The sequence below is a fragment of the Cibotium barometz genome, chromosome 46 (assembly GCF_041138505.1).
Source record: "Cibotium barometz isolate CiBa-2024 chromosome 46, ASM4113850v1, whole genome shotgun sequence".
NCBI lineage: Eukaryota > Viridiplantae > Streptophyta > Polypodiopsida > Cyatheales > Cibotiaceae > Cibotium > Cibotium barometz.
In genome coordinates, this window is record NC_141091.1 from 7,465,232 (window position 1) to 7,481,885 (window position 16,654).

Here is a 16,654-nt window from a genome sequence, read left to right on the forward strand (position 1 = left end):
AGCCCTGTGTAGCATATAATGATCCTTGTGGCCGATGGATGATTATCCAATGCATGATCAATGGAGAGATTTTTGAAATAGGCTCCTTGTATGCCTCTCAAATTTCAGCTTCCAGAGCTCAAATGTGGGACTCCATTAACCAATATCCTTAGTCTTCAAGTGCTCTACTTTGTGGTGATTTTAATAATTCCCCTCACTGGAAGGACAATACCACACATAAATCCCATATGATTCCCTCTGAAATCCAACGATGGGAACATATGACTTCTTCTCTTCATACTGCAGATTTATGGACAGCAACTCACCCTTCGGTTTTGGGATTCACATATCATCATAACGCTTTTACAGAATATTGGGCCAGGCTTGATAGATGGTATCTTATTCATGCTCAGCAATATGATGATTATACATGTCAAATGTGGACTGATTATTCTCAACAACTATCTGATCATACTCCACTTTGGCTCAACCTTTCTTTTGGTATGCCTCTGGATGATATTCAGCTCTCTTTAGTCAGACATTTGCAGGTTAATCAATTATATATTTCTCATGAAAAGTTCCAGCAAATGATCAGATTGGCTTGTAAGCCATTGTTATCTCATGCTCAGGAGGATCTGGATTTTGCTTGGAACTCTTTTGTACATCGTATTCAAAATGTCATTAAGGAATATGGAAGATGGTACATGGCAGAAACCAGACAGCATATCCAGTGGGCAAAATCATACAAGCAGTCCTTGGTACAGATTAGCCATCAAAGGTCTCTTTCTGCTTCTGAACAGAATTCATTGTCTTGTGCTTCTTCCATAATTGATGCTAATGATAAACGCAAGCTTTCCAAATGGCAGACAAGGGCTAGAGTTAAACCTATGCTAGATAAGGGCTGCTCCTCGAAATCTTTCTTTCGAAACTTACACACGTACAGACAAAGTCAATCTATCATGAGAGTCAGGAAACCGGATGGTCTTTGGACCCAGACTTTATCGCAGCTAGAGAAACAATGTCTGGATCATTTTCGGCTTCTTTTTTCTCTACCATCTTCTTCTACATCTCAGGCTGCATTGGCTCGGAGCAGATTTATTGAGCTTGTTTCTCCTATTGTTTCTTTGCAAAAAGCTTCAATGCTGGAAATGTCCTTTTCAGATACTGAATTGGATGAAGCCCTCAAGCATTTGGGTAAACATAAATCCCCAGGCTGGGATGGTTTGACGGTTGAATTTTTTGTAGCCTTCCGGGCTGAATTGAAGGGTCCAATCTTGAAGCTCATTAATGTAGCCTGGCAGCATCAACATCTTCCCTCAGCTTGGAAGCATGGTCTGGTTAAGCTTCTGCCCAAAAAACCTCTGTGTGAGACAATGGATGACTAGAGGCCTATCACTTTGATGCCTGTTATATATAAACTTATTGCTAAAATGCTGGTACACTGGATAAAGGATATCCTTCATGATGGACTTCATCCCAGGCAATATGGTTTTGTTCCAAGAAGGCATATACATGATAATATCTCCAATACTCTCATTGCAATGGAATATGCAAAATACTCTGCTCAAGATGTCTTGGTCATGCAGGTGGATGTGGCAAAGGCATTTGATACGGTGCAGTGGGATTATGTTTCTTAAATCATGTCTAAACTTGGTTTTGGGCCTAAGCTAGTTAATGTCATATATTGGCTTTACTCAGATCCACTGCTCAATGCTCTATAGGGAAACATTTGTCTGAGTCTTGGACTCTAGAACGATCAGTTCGACAGGGATGCCCTCTCAGTGCTCTGTTCTATGCTATTGCTTCGCATCCTTTGCTTCTTTACATGGATCATCTGGTTGATACTAGACAGTTAGAGGGGCTTCAGATTTCTGGTTCACGGCCTTTCATTGCACAGGCTTATGCAGATGATTCATTCTTCATGCCAAAGAACAGTCCTTTGGAGCTTCGTCTATTGATGGATACTCTTTCAGATTTTGGGTTGGCAGCTGGTTTAAAAATTAATTTTCAGAAATCAAAACTCTTACCTCTCAAGCATTGTGACTGGCATGCTATCCTGTGGCCCGGCCAGATTATTTATCCGGAAAGCATAGTAAGATACTTGGGCTATCCCATTGGCTGGAAAATCAGAAATAAGCAACAAATATCTTGGGTGCTAAACAAGATTGAGGACAAATTAGAATATTGGAAGATCTCCACTTGGCCATTACATGTACGGCTTCGAATTGTTCAGTCCATTGTTCTGGCTTATGTCCAACTCTACCTTCCTCTCTTACATTGGTCATCTCGAGATCTTTCTTATTTTATGTCTCAAGCCATGGAGATTTTTTGGAAAACTAAGCTTCATAAAAAAGCTTTAAGGTTGCTCAAAATGTACCTGCTTTGCTCGCCAAAAATGCATGGTGGTTTGAATATTATAAACATCAAATTTCATGTGCTGGCAAGAAAGATCACTATGCTCAAAACCTTTTTTCAACAAGAGCAGCCTTGGTCTATCATGTTGGCAATTCTGTGTGGTCGGATGCGCACAAATGCTTATGGTCGTTGGTTGGTTGATCCATCGGAAGTAGTGCTTGGCAAATTTCAAGGTAAAATCCCTGGTTGTCCATTTTCTACTTCCTTGATTCAGGATTGGAAGAAAGTGCTCTCTCGCATCAAATGGTCTCCCCATCCTGCTTCTATAGCTTCCTCGCTTCGAATGGAAAGCATACATTGGAGTGCTGTTTTTTACTCTCCCCTTGCTGTACAACAACCAATCAGAGCTTACAATCTTATGAAATCGGGCATTCGGTTCATTGACGACGTAGTGGATACTACAGGGCAAATTCTTTCTTTTCCGGCAGCATGCCAACAATACAATCTTGGGATGCATCATAGATCTATATGGAAAGCTATTGCAGATCTCTTACACCCTTTCATTCCGATTCCAACATTGGATGTAAGAGACAGGCTTCAAGATTGGCATCTTCAGTCTTCAAGTTTAAGATTATCCTCTCAATCTTTGCATCTATTGACTTCTATACAGGCTTATCGATTGATATTACCTCCTCCATGGATTGCTCAGCATGCTAATTCTCTTTGGCATCTGGATAAGTCTTTAGCTTGGTGGAAAGCAAAACTAACATTGATATGGAAGTTGAAAATGCCATTGAAACAGAGACTCTTTCTCTGGAGATGCATTGTCGGTATTTTTCCAGTGGGAGTGAAATTGGCTCAAAGAAGGATTGCCTCTCCTATTTGTCCAAGACGTCATCATACTACTGAGAGTGCTCCACATTTATTGTGGTCTTGTTCATATTCCAGAAACCTTCTAGACAAGATCTCCTATTTTTTATCTCTCAAATTTCGTGCACACAGGTTCTACAAGTTTTTCTGGATGTTTGGCACCTTATCAGCTTCATTGTCACAGTATTCTCTTTTCTTCCATTGGATCAGATACTGGGCCTTATGGACCCTCTGGCTACAGCGAAATCATACATATCTGAATTCACCCCTTCAGCACCCTTATGAGTTCTTCCGAGCCTCGTTGCGGCAGTCCTTATATGATGCCGTGCATGAGGGAGATTTGGATGTTTCTTGTGTTCAGCTTTTCTTTTACTGTTTCTGATGGACAGGGCATAGGCTCTTTTCTTAAGCACTACCCTGATCTTGCATAGAACTTTTTTACTGCTGTTTTTAAGTTCTAGGGTTTAGACATCCTCCTGATGTCAAACCCTTTTGTACATTTATGATATAATGCAATTTCAACTTGTTTTACAAAAAAAAAAAGTGTGTGTGTGGAGTGCGTGTGTGAGAGCATATCTTGATACAGAGTTCTACACCCACTATTGGGCACTGATGACGTTAGTGGGGATGTCGTAGTATCTAGTCCATACTATGCATAATGGAGTTGATAGTTATATAGTCTTGTGGGTTGACTACCATGAGTATATAATATGCACGTTCCTAAAAGGTGAATTTGGGCATGTTCCTGGATTCATCTAGGTATATATAACATGAAGGGCATTTATGTATCCTCCAATGATCTGGAAAGTCCATCTGATAACATATATGGTTGATCTTCTTGGTAATCTGGAAAAGGTCCATATACCATCATTCTCATATCGTGACTTTGGTAATCCAAAGATAAAATCCATAGCAATACTGTCCCATAGAACCTTAATGGGTGTAATAATCTTGCTAGGTTTTGTTGATCAAACTTGATCTTCTAACAAACCAAACATTCTCAAACATATAACTAAATGTTTTTTCTCATACTAGGCTAATAAAAGTAGCTTTCCAAAGCTTGAGATGTAGTCGATATGCCTCTTTGCCCCATGTAAGGTGGAGCATGGCTTTCTTTGATCACTTCTGGCCTCAAATCCTTTGTTAAACATAACTGGGTGAAAACCCTCTTTGATGACATAGGTGATCACCAAATCTCCAGTCTGCAATCTGTTTGAAATATCCTTGAAGTCGGTCTATGTCTTTGGCTCAGTTCCTTCTTGTACCACTTTTGGCCACCAATTATAAGCGGCATCCTTCAAGTGCATGCGAACCATGCAAAGTTTGGACTTTTCGGTGAAGTCCTCTCCTCCAAAAGCTGCATCGAATTGCTTGATAAAAGATAAGGCTTTTTGTGTATCCCGCTTTACATAGAAACCATCAAACTTGACACTCCTCTCTCGGCTTGAAGTCCGTTTTGCTGGTTAATGTAGGCTCCTTATCGTTTCTCTTGCTTGTCTTGAAGAAGCTGCATCTGAGATAGCAGGCCTAGGGATAGCCTCCCTGTCTCCTCCACGAGAAACAGATTTGGTGGCTCTAGATCCTTCTGCAATGGTGACTGCTTTGGCACGAAGATAGGCTTTGGCAACTTCAACTCCTTCGGCTTCGATGGCTCATTCTTTGATGAAATCTTCAAACATTTCAGCCCGTTTTTTGGTCCTGTTCCCTCTTGGCTCTCCAAGCGAGAAATTCTTCATCTCTGAGCAAGCGCCTAGATTGCTAGAAGTCATGATACTCTTCTAATGATATGGTTGCGCTCTCATGAGTAATGGATCGACGGCCTTGGTTCCCATCCTGAAGTCGTAGATCGGCCTCATAGTTGTTCCCTTCATTAGGCCCTTGTTTGCCCTCTACTCTCAACATGGTTCTGTGACCCCAAGAAAGATTCCTTGAGAGAAATCCTACTCTAATATCACTGTAAGCCCAACAGGGTGTGCTGTGACAGATTCAACCATGTATCCAAGAGAGAGAAATATATATATATATATATATAGATAGATATATATATAGATATAGATATAGATAGATAGATAGAGAGAGAGAGAGAGAGAGAGAGAGAGAGAGAGAGAGAGAGAGAGAGAGAAGGGTTTAGGGAGCTTTGCACTGGACACGCACTGAGTGAGGAACAAGCCCTGTCCCCTTTCATGAATTTTATTCAGGAACAATCCACGGGCTTATCGAGCTAGGATCAATACAACCAATGAATACAAAAGCAAACAAATATGTTGATGTAGAAATCCAAGTCGGAGTCGATGTTGAGGCACGAGATTTCTAATGCCGAGCACACCACGGGGATAGCCCACAAGAATCTCTCATTGGGCTAGTACCAGATCCAATATCCAAATCAAAAACCAAGTCCAAGTCCAAGAAATCCCTAGCTTGTACACCAGTTGCACAGGAGATGTGTTTAGATATCGAAGACTCGGTAGGGCCAAAGGCTTCACTGGAATCTGGGAACCTGGAGAGGAATCTCAGCGGGGTAACGGCCTCGATACCGAAGGCGCCAGAGGTGGGTTGCTTGAGGTAACTATGGGGGCCCCATCCTCGTCGGGTGGCTGCTGAGATAAAGGCTCAAAATGGTTCTCTGACGAAACCGTATCCTCCTGTACTCTGCCAACTGGCGTGCTTGGCAACGTCGCTCAACTTTGGAGGTTGGCTGGCGGGTCCATCTCGGGCCAACGGTCTACCACTCTTCGGTATCACTTTCGGCCGTGGCCAGATCCTGGTGCTTTGCTTTCTGACGGCTAACTTCCCTCCCACCCCTTGAAGAGGATCTGAGCTGGGACCAAGGGAGGGGACCACTGGGGGCGGTGTCTTGGACTGTCTCGATGAGGACAAGTTCTAGCGAGATGCCCCATTTGTCTTTATACAAAGCATTGGCCTAGGAGACTAGAGTACTCTACTCTCTACAAAATAGGTGCTCCTTGGAGGCAAGGAAGAGATATGCTGTGTGGCATTGTCCCCAGAGAGGCTATGCAGATACGAAGGGATGGAATCCCGGCCGCCCAAGCAAGAACCGAAGCAGCGGTGGAGGGGCATTCCATCACTCTCCCAATAGCACCACCTATCACAGGGGGAAGAGGAAGGTATTCCTTCTTAGGGCCTGGGAAGCGGACTGTCAAGAGAAAGCCTGAAATAGCAGCCAGAGGGTCGGATGCTGTGTCGAAGCCATGTTGCGACCTCGCAAAGAAGGCATGGGGCCGTACACAGTGCGATGGGGCTCAGCTGCATGACTTTGTCGGATGCCACTGGCGAGTCAAACTCAACGTGGTAGTAGCCACGCCCCAAAGGATGAATATCAGTAATCTTTCCAAGCGCACCAAGGAGGCTAGCCTGTAAAAGACCCTTGAGCTATCCACGTGCCGGGTGGCTACCAACAATCTTGCATACTGAAGTGGAGGCCTTTGAGGATGTGATTGTCAAAGCAAGTAGTTGGAGGTCTCCTTCTGACAAGGAGAGAGAGACAAGGGACGGCGGCCTTGGTCGGGGATGACGAAGCGGCTGTCATGGAGTCTGCCTGGGAGTTGAATATCAGAAGAGGCCGAAACTTGTTGGAAGGAAATGTTGCCCGAGACTTGAAAACATGCCTTTAGAAACACAAGAGGAGAGGTGAGAAGCGGAAGCGAGGAGCAAGAGGAGGAAAAACAGGAAAAAACCAAAAAACGCTAGGGAGAGGCGGACGGGTGGTCGAAAAAGAGGTGGGGGGGAGGGGGGGGGTTGGAGGCAGGAGGAGACGGTAGGAGACGGGGGGGCAAGGGGGCGCCGGCTAGAGGAAAGGGAGGGGGTAGCGTGCAGGTGAGAGCGAAAGGGGCGGAATCAGTAGCACGTAGGCGGAGGGGAGGAGAGGGGGCCGTTAGGGGGAAGGCAAAGGGGCATAGGGAGACAGCGGGCAGGGGGAGGAGATGTCGATGGTAGGCAGTGGGGAGGAAGGGGAAATGGTAGGCTGGGCGCAATAGGGGGAGAGGCACAATGGCACAAGGGGAGAGAGCGATGGTGAGCACGGGGGAGGAGAGGGTGATGGCAGGCAGGCACAGGTCACGAGCGAAGGGGACGGAATCAGCAGTGCGTAGGCAGAGGGGAGGAGAGGGGGCCATGGGGGGGCAGGTGCGTAGGGCACAGAGAGACGGCGGGAAGGGAGAGGAGATGTCGATGGTGGCAGGCAGGGGGGAGGAAGGGGAAATGGCGGGCTGGGTGCAGGAGGGGGAGAGGCACAATGGCACAAGGGGAGAGGGCGATGGTGATCACAGGGGGAGGAGAGGGCGATGGCAGGCAGGTGCAGGTGCAGGTCGCGGGGGAAAGGGGGGGGTGTCACCATTTAGCCACCCGTCCACCCGTGCTTTCTTATCATGTATGTACATTGGACTGGTGTCCATGGCAGTTGTTTATGCCGAGGATTAATGCCACTCATGTGATACTGTAGACTTGGCTTTCCGTTGGGACTTGTGCCTCCGTGTACATGCCCGGAAATGCTTGGTGGATTGGTGTTCCATTGGGTCTGGTACCTCGTGTACTTGCCTGGAGCACGTCTATTTTGGTATAGTCTCATGAACAGGGATTGTCCATACCAATGCTGCATTGCATAGCATCTTTATGTGCTTGCTTGCAATTGAAATTGCATGCTGTTTTCATGTTTGCTTGACAAATGTGTAGTTCCGGGTAAGGGGACGTTCGCCCGTGAACCGTGCGTGTGAAACTATCTGCTGACATGGTTGTGTGGCATGTGAACAGGTGGTAAGTATTATCCAATCTAGGCTCAAATAGCCCTTAGGACTTAGCCAATATTTATAAGTGAGTGCGTTCCCACTTCATTAAAGCGCCCAAAAGTCACTTATAAATTATGACCGCTTCCAAGTTCACACTCACTGAAGTCCCAAGGCGGACAAGACTCAATGTCCAGGACCTGATCCTCCCCTTTTACTCATAAATGGGCATCTCCCCATGTCCCTTTACCTGATTGGACCCCAATTCACTTACTTGTTAAGAGAAAATTCGTGTTTTCTCTTCATGAAGATTTTTGGAGGCTAAAAACTCTGTTTTTCCACCATTTCTCTCCATTTCCAAGCTCTCCATAGCCATACCCAACTTGCTAGGGTGTTTTCCAAACTTCCTAGAGTGTTTCCGGATGCTAATCACTCTCCTACACACTCCCAATGACTGAAATTCAGCAAAACAGCTCTCATTTTTGCTGTAATTTCTGGTCTTTTTGCCGAAAACCCTAATTTCAGCCTTCCTTTCTCAAGTTGAACCATAGGGGAAGCTTTCCCAAGGTTCTCTTCATCCTCTTGAGGACTTTTGTCGCAAAGAAAGGCGACAAATCGAAGATCTCAACACTCCAAGGACTTTCATCGGTCGCGAAGACTTCCGCTGTCATCGAGTCTACTTGCTATTGGTAAGCTTTTACGCTTAAATATGGAAGCAAGTAGCAGGAGGGAGGAACTGGATTACAAGATCACATACCCTGTGTAGTGTTCTCTTGTCCTATGTGCTCTCTTGCAGATTGTTGCTACCATGTGTTGGTGGAACAATAGAGAGCAGATGGTAGGGAACATGGGCACTTGAGAGGGTAGTGTGGGTTGCAAGTCTACATCGACAACCACTTGTTTGCAATACTGTTTTCATATGCATTGGTATGGAAATCTGGTCAGAAATGCCCATGACACTATGTACTTGATTCTCCCAAGATTAATATACTTTATTTGAGGGAGGGATCAGCCGTTCCGGCTCATTGTGTGTCTCTTATCAATTCAGCAATTCACTTCTTGTATTTGAGCAAGTGTCCATCAAATCTTAGTGTATTTAAGTGTATTGATTAGCATTGTGTTCAACCAAGTTTTACAGGGGGCTTCTCTCAGCTCACGTTCACTATTGCACCATGCCTATAACTCATCATTGCCACATGTTCCAATTTAAGAGATGATCCTCTTTATAAATTTCATCTCTAAAAATATCTCAACTCGTAGACATTCTGTCAAAGGTGCTTCTGCAAGTCCCCCCATTCGCTTAGGTTACGAATGTAATGATGCGAACGGGATTTCCATTGGGGATTGTCCAAAAATAGTAACCCTGTTAAATTTTAGGAGTCTGTTCCTTTTGTATTACAACTTATTAGAAATGTATCTGAGTACCATGTACAAACATGTTTCAATGCTAGATCTCTCCCAAATTGTTGAGAGGTCGCCATACATGCTTTCCACTTGAGTTCCAATGCCCATTTCTATGTCCAAGAAACCATCTGGGTTGCTAGACCAAGGTTCGGGTTCCTGATCTTTTGAACTGGATAATCCCGCACTCACAAAGCTTGTACATTAATGCATATATGGCCATCTTGGAATCCACCAGACCCCTTTTCACACTGGAAATGTCGAGGCCAATGATAGTACAAGAGCACCATTTGACAAGTCTACAAATCTTTCACAAATGTTTATGGGCATTCACCAAGTTAATGCCTCCACATTGGCATTATATCCAAATTTGCAGGTTTGAGTCAAAACTAAAACTGTTCTTAAACCACTGGCTGCATTCTACCGACCTTAATGAGCTCCTTTGCTCAATGTTTTTACATAGCAAGTAGGCCAACACATTGCTGTTTCTTTCCTATAAGGTTTTGACCCAATTTGAAGTGTAACCAGTTCAATTTACTTGACTAAACATGCCATGTTTTGCTGTAAAATTTACCTCTTTTTGTCCCAATTTGAGGAGCTTGTTGCTCTTTACCCACCACCTTAATGAGCTCCTTTGCTCAATGTTTTTACATAGCAAGTAGGCCAACACATTGCTATTGCTTACCCTAGAAGTCTTAACCCAGTTTGAAGTGTAACCACTTCCACACACAACCAATGGGGGCACTTAAGTGCTTAAACGAAAGATATATAGATAGACTATTATCTCATAGAAGGGGCTTGACCCAATTCCACCCCAGCGTGTTGCTATCTCTGATACCATAATACACTTAAGTGTGAGAGCAATACACAAGGTATATTATGGGCAATCAATAGAGTTTGGATCCCTCTACTCATTCCGAGAGCAGTATTTTCTGTCATACTCTTGAGGCTATACTACCATAGGGTGAACCTTGTGTTACCACATTAGTGTGCCTGGACAAACAAGTCTACTACAGGTATGCGAAAATTTGGTAATCCCGTTGGGGAACTCTTATGAACATCAGGAGTTCTTGTGTCCTTACTCTATGTCACTAGTCTAGTCTCTTGCATGCCCAAAACACACGCTCTCATGCTAGTGCAAGCAAGAGTCCTTTATCCCTATGCTGTTACAACTGCAGGAGGCCCATGGCAAAAACCAACCTTGGTAACCCTAACCATGGGAACAACCGGAGCCTCTAGGCCAGGAACTTCCTCTCACAAACTTGGTGACTACGGCACCTAGTGTGATGCCTAGGGTGCTTGGTGGGCATTGATATCACCCCAAAGCAAAATTGTCCCCCTTCAACAAAAGCTCTTGCACGAGCATAGCACGGTTTTGCTAAGCAAGACAGGTTGTGTTAGCCAACCAAGTCCTGACTCCTAACCACCATGTGGTGCTTCTTGTTGGTCCTTGTCGTGCCCATGCATAGGGTAGGCACATCTGCTTATCCACAAATTCCTATGGAAGGGGAGTGGCAAGTCTTGCAACACAAATCTTGTGGTATCTAGGTTGGCACCCCCCCCCCTCCCCAACTTGGTGACCAGTGGCTTTTCAGTGGGTCTCCAAGGGTCATCTGTGACCTCAGTGCAATGCCTAGGGTTCTACGTGGGCATTGCTATCACCCCAAAACCAAATATTGCCCATTTATGGCCACCATGTGGTACCTCTTGTCAATCCTTCTCATGCTCATGGATAGGGAAGGTAGAAGTTAGAACTACTTATCTGCAACTTCCTATGGGAGGGGAGTGACCAGCACACAACCAGGGCCAAGGTGGCCTAGAACATCATCATTAGTTCCCCCCCATGAGGGCGGCCTAAGCATCATTGACCCTGTCATTGAGAGCAAGGTTCTGCTCGGCAAACGCATTCTTCATGGCCTTCAACCTAGGGATGAGTGGTGAAGGACTTTATGCATTCCCGCATCACCAAACGCATCCCCACCAGCTAAGTTGCCTTCTCTGAGCTTGGGCAAGAACCAGTGCTATTCCAGTTCCTCCCCCAAACCAGCACCTGCCGGGCACCTACGGCAACGTTTGGTCTGGAACACCTCCTTCGGTTCCATGGACCCTTCTGAGCCCCCCGGATCCACAGTGAGAGCTCGTCAGCCCCTATTGTTTTGTTTCTTCCTCTTCAAAGGGTTGTAATCTGCTTCTAGGCAGATGATCTTTTTTACTAATATAAGGATCTTTTCCGGGGAAAAACAAAGTTCCCCACTTGTGACATGCACTCAGGAGAAGGCTTTGGAGGAGTGGAGGGGAAAGGTTTAAGGCCTGGAAAGGGAACATGTAGGAAGGGCTAGGTAAAGAAAGGTCTGGCAGAGGGAAGGAAGTTAAAAAGGGGAAACAAGTTCAAACAACACGCAAAAAAGGGGAGGGGGGGATGGGTAATGCTTGGCAGGTGTGTAGACAATCGTGGAAAAGCAAAAACAATAGCAAAGGTGCTGGCAAAGAGGTAAGAACAACATGAATTGGAAGGAGCAGGGCAGTCCATGCCTGCAACTGGAGCAGCTTGCTAGGGTCTGGGGAGTGTGTGGAAGGCAAGGTGGGGCTGCACACAAAAGCCGGGGGCTGCACACAAAAGCCAACAAGCTAGAAACGGAAGTGGGGCCGCACTTCAGGCAGTGGGGTGTGGAGCTTAAGCTCTGCACACGATCATTTTAACTGGAGCTCAATTTCTCATTATTGTTAGTCTGAAATCTTGACCAGACAGCAGTGAAAAGCTTGAAGCAGACCACAAATATAAGATTCATCTCTTCTTTAAAAGTTAATACAGCAGTTTTTAAATATGTAATGAAAGAATCTAATTTTTGAATTTTGGCTACAAAAAGAACATGTCAACCCAAAATGGATAATAATTAATGAAATTGTCATGCGAAATGACTCCTAAGCTAAGAGGAAAGGTGGTTGTAGACTAGTCATGATCTAGTTGACTTGACTCCCGTCTAGTTCACCTTACGCATTGCTGAAAACAGCATAAATCATACTTTGGATTCTTTGACCCCTGTGTCTAATCCTTTTGCACGTCCAGATGTTTCAGGTGGTTCTCTTATAATGACTGCTGGGTATCGTAGCCAACTGCTGCTGCCTGAAACAACTCCCTTTGAAGAACCTGAGAACACACCAGCTTCCAAGGACCTTAAGACAGACTGTGTCAAAACATTGGAAACTGTGCAAAATAAAAAGACTAACGCTGCTATAGAAAACACAGTGGATGAAGTAGCAAGTACATCGGGAAGTGAATCATGGAAGTATCTACTTCTGCTCTGCTCAGAGGATGCTTTGCGCATTTATCACATGTCGTCAGTATTCAAAGTAAATCTCAAGGCAATCATTCCAGTTTTACAGAAAAAATTTGCAAGGATTTGAACATTTTTTGCAAGAAAGCTTAACAGAGTTATAAAAATTGTACAGGGCGTGTGTTCTCCTTCCCTTAAAATAAGACTTGATAGCCCCTGCTGTTGGACATCAACTTTTCAGACTCCTACAAATAGAATTGGACTCGTCCTTGTGTACAAGACGGGGCAAATTGAGCTTCGGTCAGCAGTCTGTTTGATGTTGGTGAATTACCTAACATTCATGCGGTCCAGTCTGCTACCAGTTATTCACGCCTTGCTTCCTTTTCTGCAGGTGTTTTCCAGATTTAAATATCTTGAGATCGATACCCTTTGAAGGCTTTCTTAAGTGGAAAATTGAGCCCAGCCTCAGTTTCTTCAAAAATATGTCGTGTACTGTCAATGGCCAAATAGCTTTGGTATGCAGTATTCTTTTCTACAGGCACCATGTTTCCATTCAAGCATCCATCATTTGCCCATTTGCCAAAGTCTAATCTAAATACACTGAAAATTTGAGCAGGTTCATCATGACAGTGAGCTTCTTTTTTTGTCCATTCTTGATAAGAAACATGACCTCAGGTAATTCGTCAAAACTTTTATTCTAGAATCTTAAAGTACTTTCCTGGTGACTGTTTATAACCTTGTCTGCAGGTTTCCAAGATTGTCTCCAACCAGTCCAAAAGTCGTGACGACAGTGACAGAGAACATAATGGAGATTGACCGCAACAAAAAGAAAAAGGTTTGCTCTGCTGAGGCAGTTAATCTGGATGATACACATGGTAGTTGTAACTTTGAATTGGATGTTTAGGTGTACACCTGCTTTTGTAAGTACACCTGATTGCAATTTGCGATTTTCTGAAGTCATGAAAAAAGGGGGTTACTTTTTTTTGCTTGTCCTTGGATTCAGAAACCTTTTGGGAGACTACTGAAAGCAAAAAAAGTCCTCTTAAAAGTCTCTGATAAAGGAAATGAACCAACAAGTCAAAATGTGTTGGATCTCAACCAGCTTTTTACAGGAAGGAGTTCCAGATCATCACCATCCCTTCAGTCATCCCATCACTCCTATGATGAGTCCCACTCGGATTGTTCATCAATCCATGAAATAAGCAGTAACAGTCTTGATATAGGTGAGCGGCTTGCTTGCCATGCTGATGCACTAGCTAATGTAGTTACACTCTTGTAAACACTGCTCAAACTCATGCACATCAACATTTATATTATCAGCTTAGTTGAAGAGAGCTTGTATGAGATCACTTTAGGTTAGGCTTTGTGTGTATTCCAGATGATATTGAAGTCGAAGATGAAGATTCTCCGAAGGATGGCACCAAAACTCCAAATCACCGTAACTTGAGGAGTAAAGTCAAACAAAATTTTAAAGGCAAGAAAAGTAACTGACAGGAGAAGTAGCAAATTTTGCAGAACAAATGTATCTCAGTAGAGTGTGGCATACAATCTCTTATATTACGATGTAAACCAGCTTACAAGGTACTTGGAACATGGATGTTAATGCAGTCAAGGAGAAACTACGAAAGCCTGATCCAAGCAAGGAAAAACCTCAGAGACTTGATTTTGTTAATGAATTACAGAATCCTGATGCAGATTTGTCACCTGTACAACGTGCTCGCACCGTTGATGAAATCAAAGCAACATATGGCCAGGGAAAAGAGCAAGTAAGTTAACTTCAGATTATTTAATCATTTACTTGCTTTGTTATCAATAAGGTCTGTCAAGTTGAACAGAAAAAATAATTGTAGTTTTTGAGACTGCTCCTCAAAGTTTTTAAATTCTAAATTTATTTTTATGCTTCTTTTTTAGTTTTTTTGTTGACAAGTATCACAGATTCTTCCATTTGTAATATTACAAACATCACCACAAATAACACAGTCCCATAGCTTCAAAGGAATGTGTGTGCGCCCTGCTTTGCCCTGCTCTGCCCGCCTCTTCCGTCCTCTGCTGCCCGCCTTCCTCAATCCTCTGTAAGCCCCTGCTTCACCCTGTTCTGCCTGCCTTTCCCCCCTCCTGCTCCTGTAAACCCAGCGGGGCGTGCTTTGACAGATTCCACCACGTATCCGAGAGATAGAAAAATAGAGAAGATAGAGAGAGGGAGAGAGTAGGTTTGAGAGAACTTTGCACAAGACAGCCCCCTTTCAGAATTTATTTAGGAACAATCCAAGGGCTCGCAAGCCAGGATCAATACATCAATGAATACAAAAGAAAACAAATATGCCGATGTAGAAACCAATGCCGTAGTCGACATCGAGGCACAAGATCCCGTTGTCGAGCACACCACAGGGATGGCCCACAAGATCCCTCACCGGTCTAGTACAAAATCCAACGAACCCCAAGCTTGTAATCGAGGTACACAAGTGATAAGTGTGGATGATGAAGTTTATGATGATCAGCTGTAGATTTAAACTGGAGTAGAAAACAGCCCCATGAGGCCGTACAGAGGTGAATGGACCGGATCAAGTCCACGTGGTAGCACGGCAGCCGATGCAGAACAGGAAGTGGCAACAGTTGTACAGCAATAGTTCAACAGTACGGCAACAGTTCCAGTCTGCGTAGATAGCAGTGGCAGCAATCCAGTCCACGCAGTTCGGTACGCAGCAGTCCAGTCAGCCCAGTTCCGTATGGCAGCAGTCCAATCAGCGCAGGCTTCTTGAAGTACGGCATAATTCCAGGCGATGCAGATCAACAGGTGCAGATCGGCAGGCGCAGATAGTAGCGGGCGCAGATCAGTTGCATACGGCTGTACGGATCCGTACAGCGTACAGCCTAATGATGTTGACGTGGCATAGGAAGTCATCGGTGGTCTGATTAGCAACAGGCAGCGATGATGAACTCCACGCTTTGATGATGATCAAGAGAGGTTCACGCTTGTTTTATACTTGGGGGGTCCTCCTTTTTACCCAAAAGCTAGCCATGCTTTTGCTTTGCTTTTTTTACTTTGCTTTCCTTTTTTTACTTTTTACAATAAAATGCTTTTCCCAAGTTTCTTTGTGCTTTGCTTTGCTAGCTTTAGGACCTTGCTTTTTGGCCCTAGAGTTGCTTTTTGAAAACGCAGCTTTTGCTTTTCAGTCCTACTCAATCTCCTCTTGCCAGTGATGCTCTTGCCTCGCGGCGGTCAACTCAGTTTGACTTTTGCTTTTCTCTGCTTTTTGACCAAAACTTGTGCTTTTCCATGTGCAAACCTTATGGTCCGTGTCCCCATTGCTTCTTCCTCCAGTCTAGTGTCCTGGCAATGGTTCATCATGTGAATAGTGCTAGGAAGGCCAAATAGCTACATTCCCTCCCTCTTATATCACAGTTGTTCTCAACTGGGATATAAGAGTACAAGTGTACCAAGCATATCCATATGTTCCAAGTACTATTCCCATTTGGTGAGCTTGTGTATTTGGACACCCCCCATATCTGTGATGTCATTTGCTCATCCTAGCAATATCTCAATATCTTATCTTTGACTAATGGCTTCTTGTTGATGGTTTTTCTTCATTACCTGTCAGATGTGTTAGATAAAAGAAATCGATACTTACCTCCTTCAAAATTTAGACAGAATGTAGTCAACAAACAAGTATGCATCATTCATGTCTACTAGGTATTCCAGGTTTTGGCCAGGTAGTCTACAGCCGAGTGGACTATCACATGCCATAAATCGAAGCATTGTCCACACATGAAAAATAGCACACAAGAGTCAAAGAAAGTCAAACATACATCAGTATGCAATGCATATGTAAAGATCCTCCTGTTCATAGAATGTCTTGTCATGGTCGAGCATTTTCTCTTATCGGAAACCACTCGTGAGCTATCTGGCTCCCAAGGAAACTGCTCAGTCAATCAAAACCACACGTGGGCCATCTGGTCACTATGATCACCTGAGTGTTCATCAATACAGTTATTTGGGCCTCCTGGTCTCTCGGACCGCCCGACTGCTGTCGAATA

General features: G+C 44.3%; 1 protein-coding gene across 5 annotated transcripts in view; it reads left to right on the forward strand.

Annotated features, from left to right (window-relative positions):
• Positions 1–16,654, forward strand: part of LOC147611834 (uncharacterized) — a 164,028-nt gene that overhangs the window by 119,148 nt on the left and 28,226 nt on the right. For 4 of the 5 annotated variants that reach the window (XM_086783681.1, XM_086783682.1, XM_086783684.1 and 1 more), the window contains 8 exons: positions 12,412–12,695; positions 12,795–12,919; positions 13,011–13,134; positions 13,236–13,294; positions 13,367–13,454; positions 13,623–13,842; positions 13,998–14,093; positions 14,228–14,385. In XM_086783681.1, coding sequence (XP_086639807.1) covers positions 12,412–12,695; positions 12,795–12,919; positions 13,011–13,134; positions 13,236–13,294; positions 13,367–13,454; positions 13,623–13,842; positions 13,998–14,093; positions 14,228–14,385 — 1,154 coding nt within the window. The remainder of the gene's footprint in view (positions 1–12,411; positions 12,696–12,794; positions 12,920–13,010; positions 13,135–13,235; positions 13,295–13,366; positions 13,455–13,622; positions 13,843–13,997; positions 14,094–14,227; positions 14,386–16,654) is intronic. The other variant, XM_086783683.1, reaches the window with a different exon arrangement.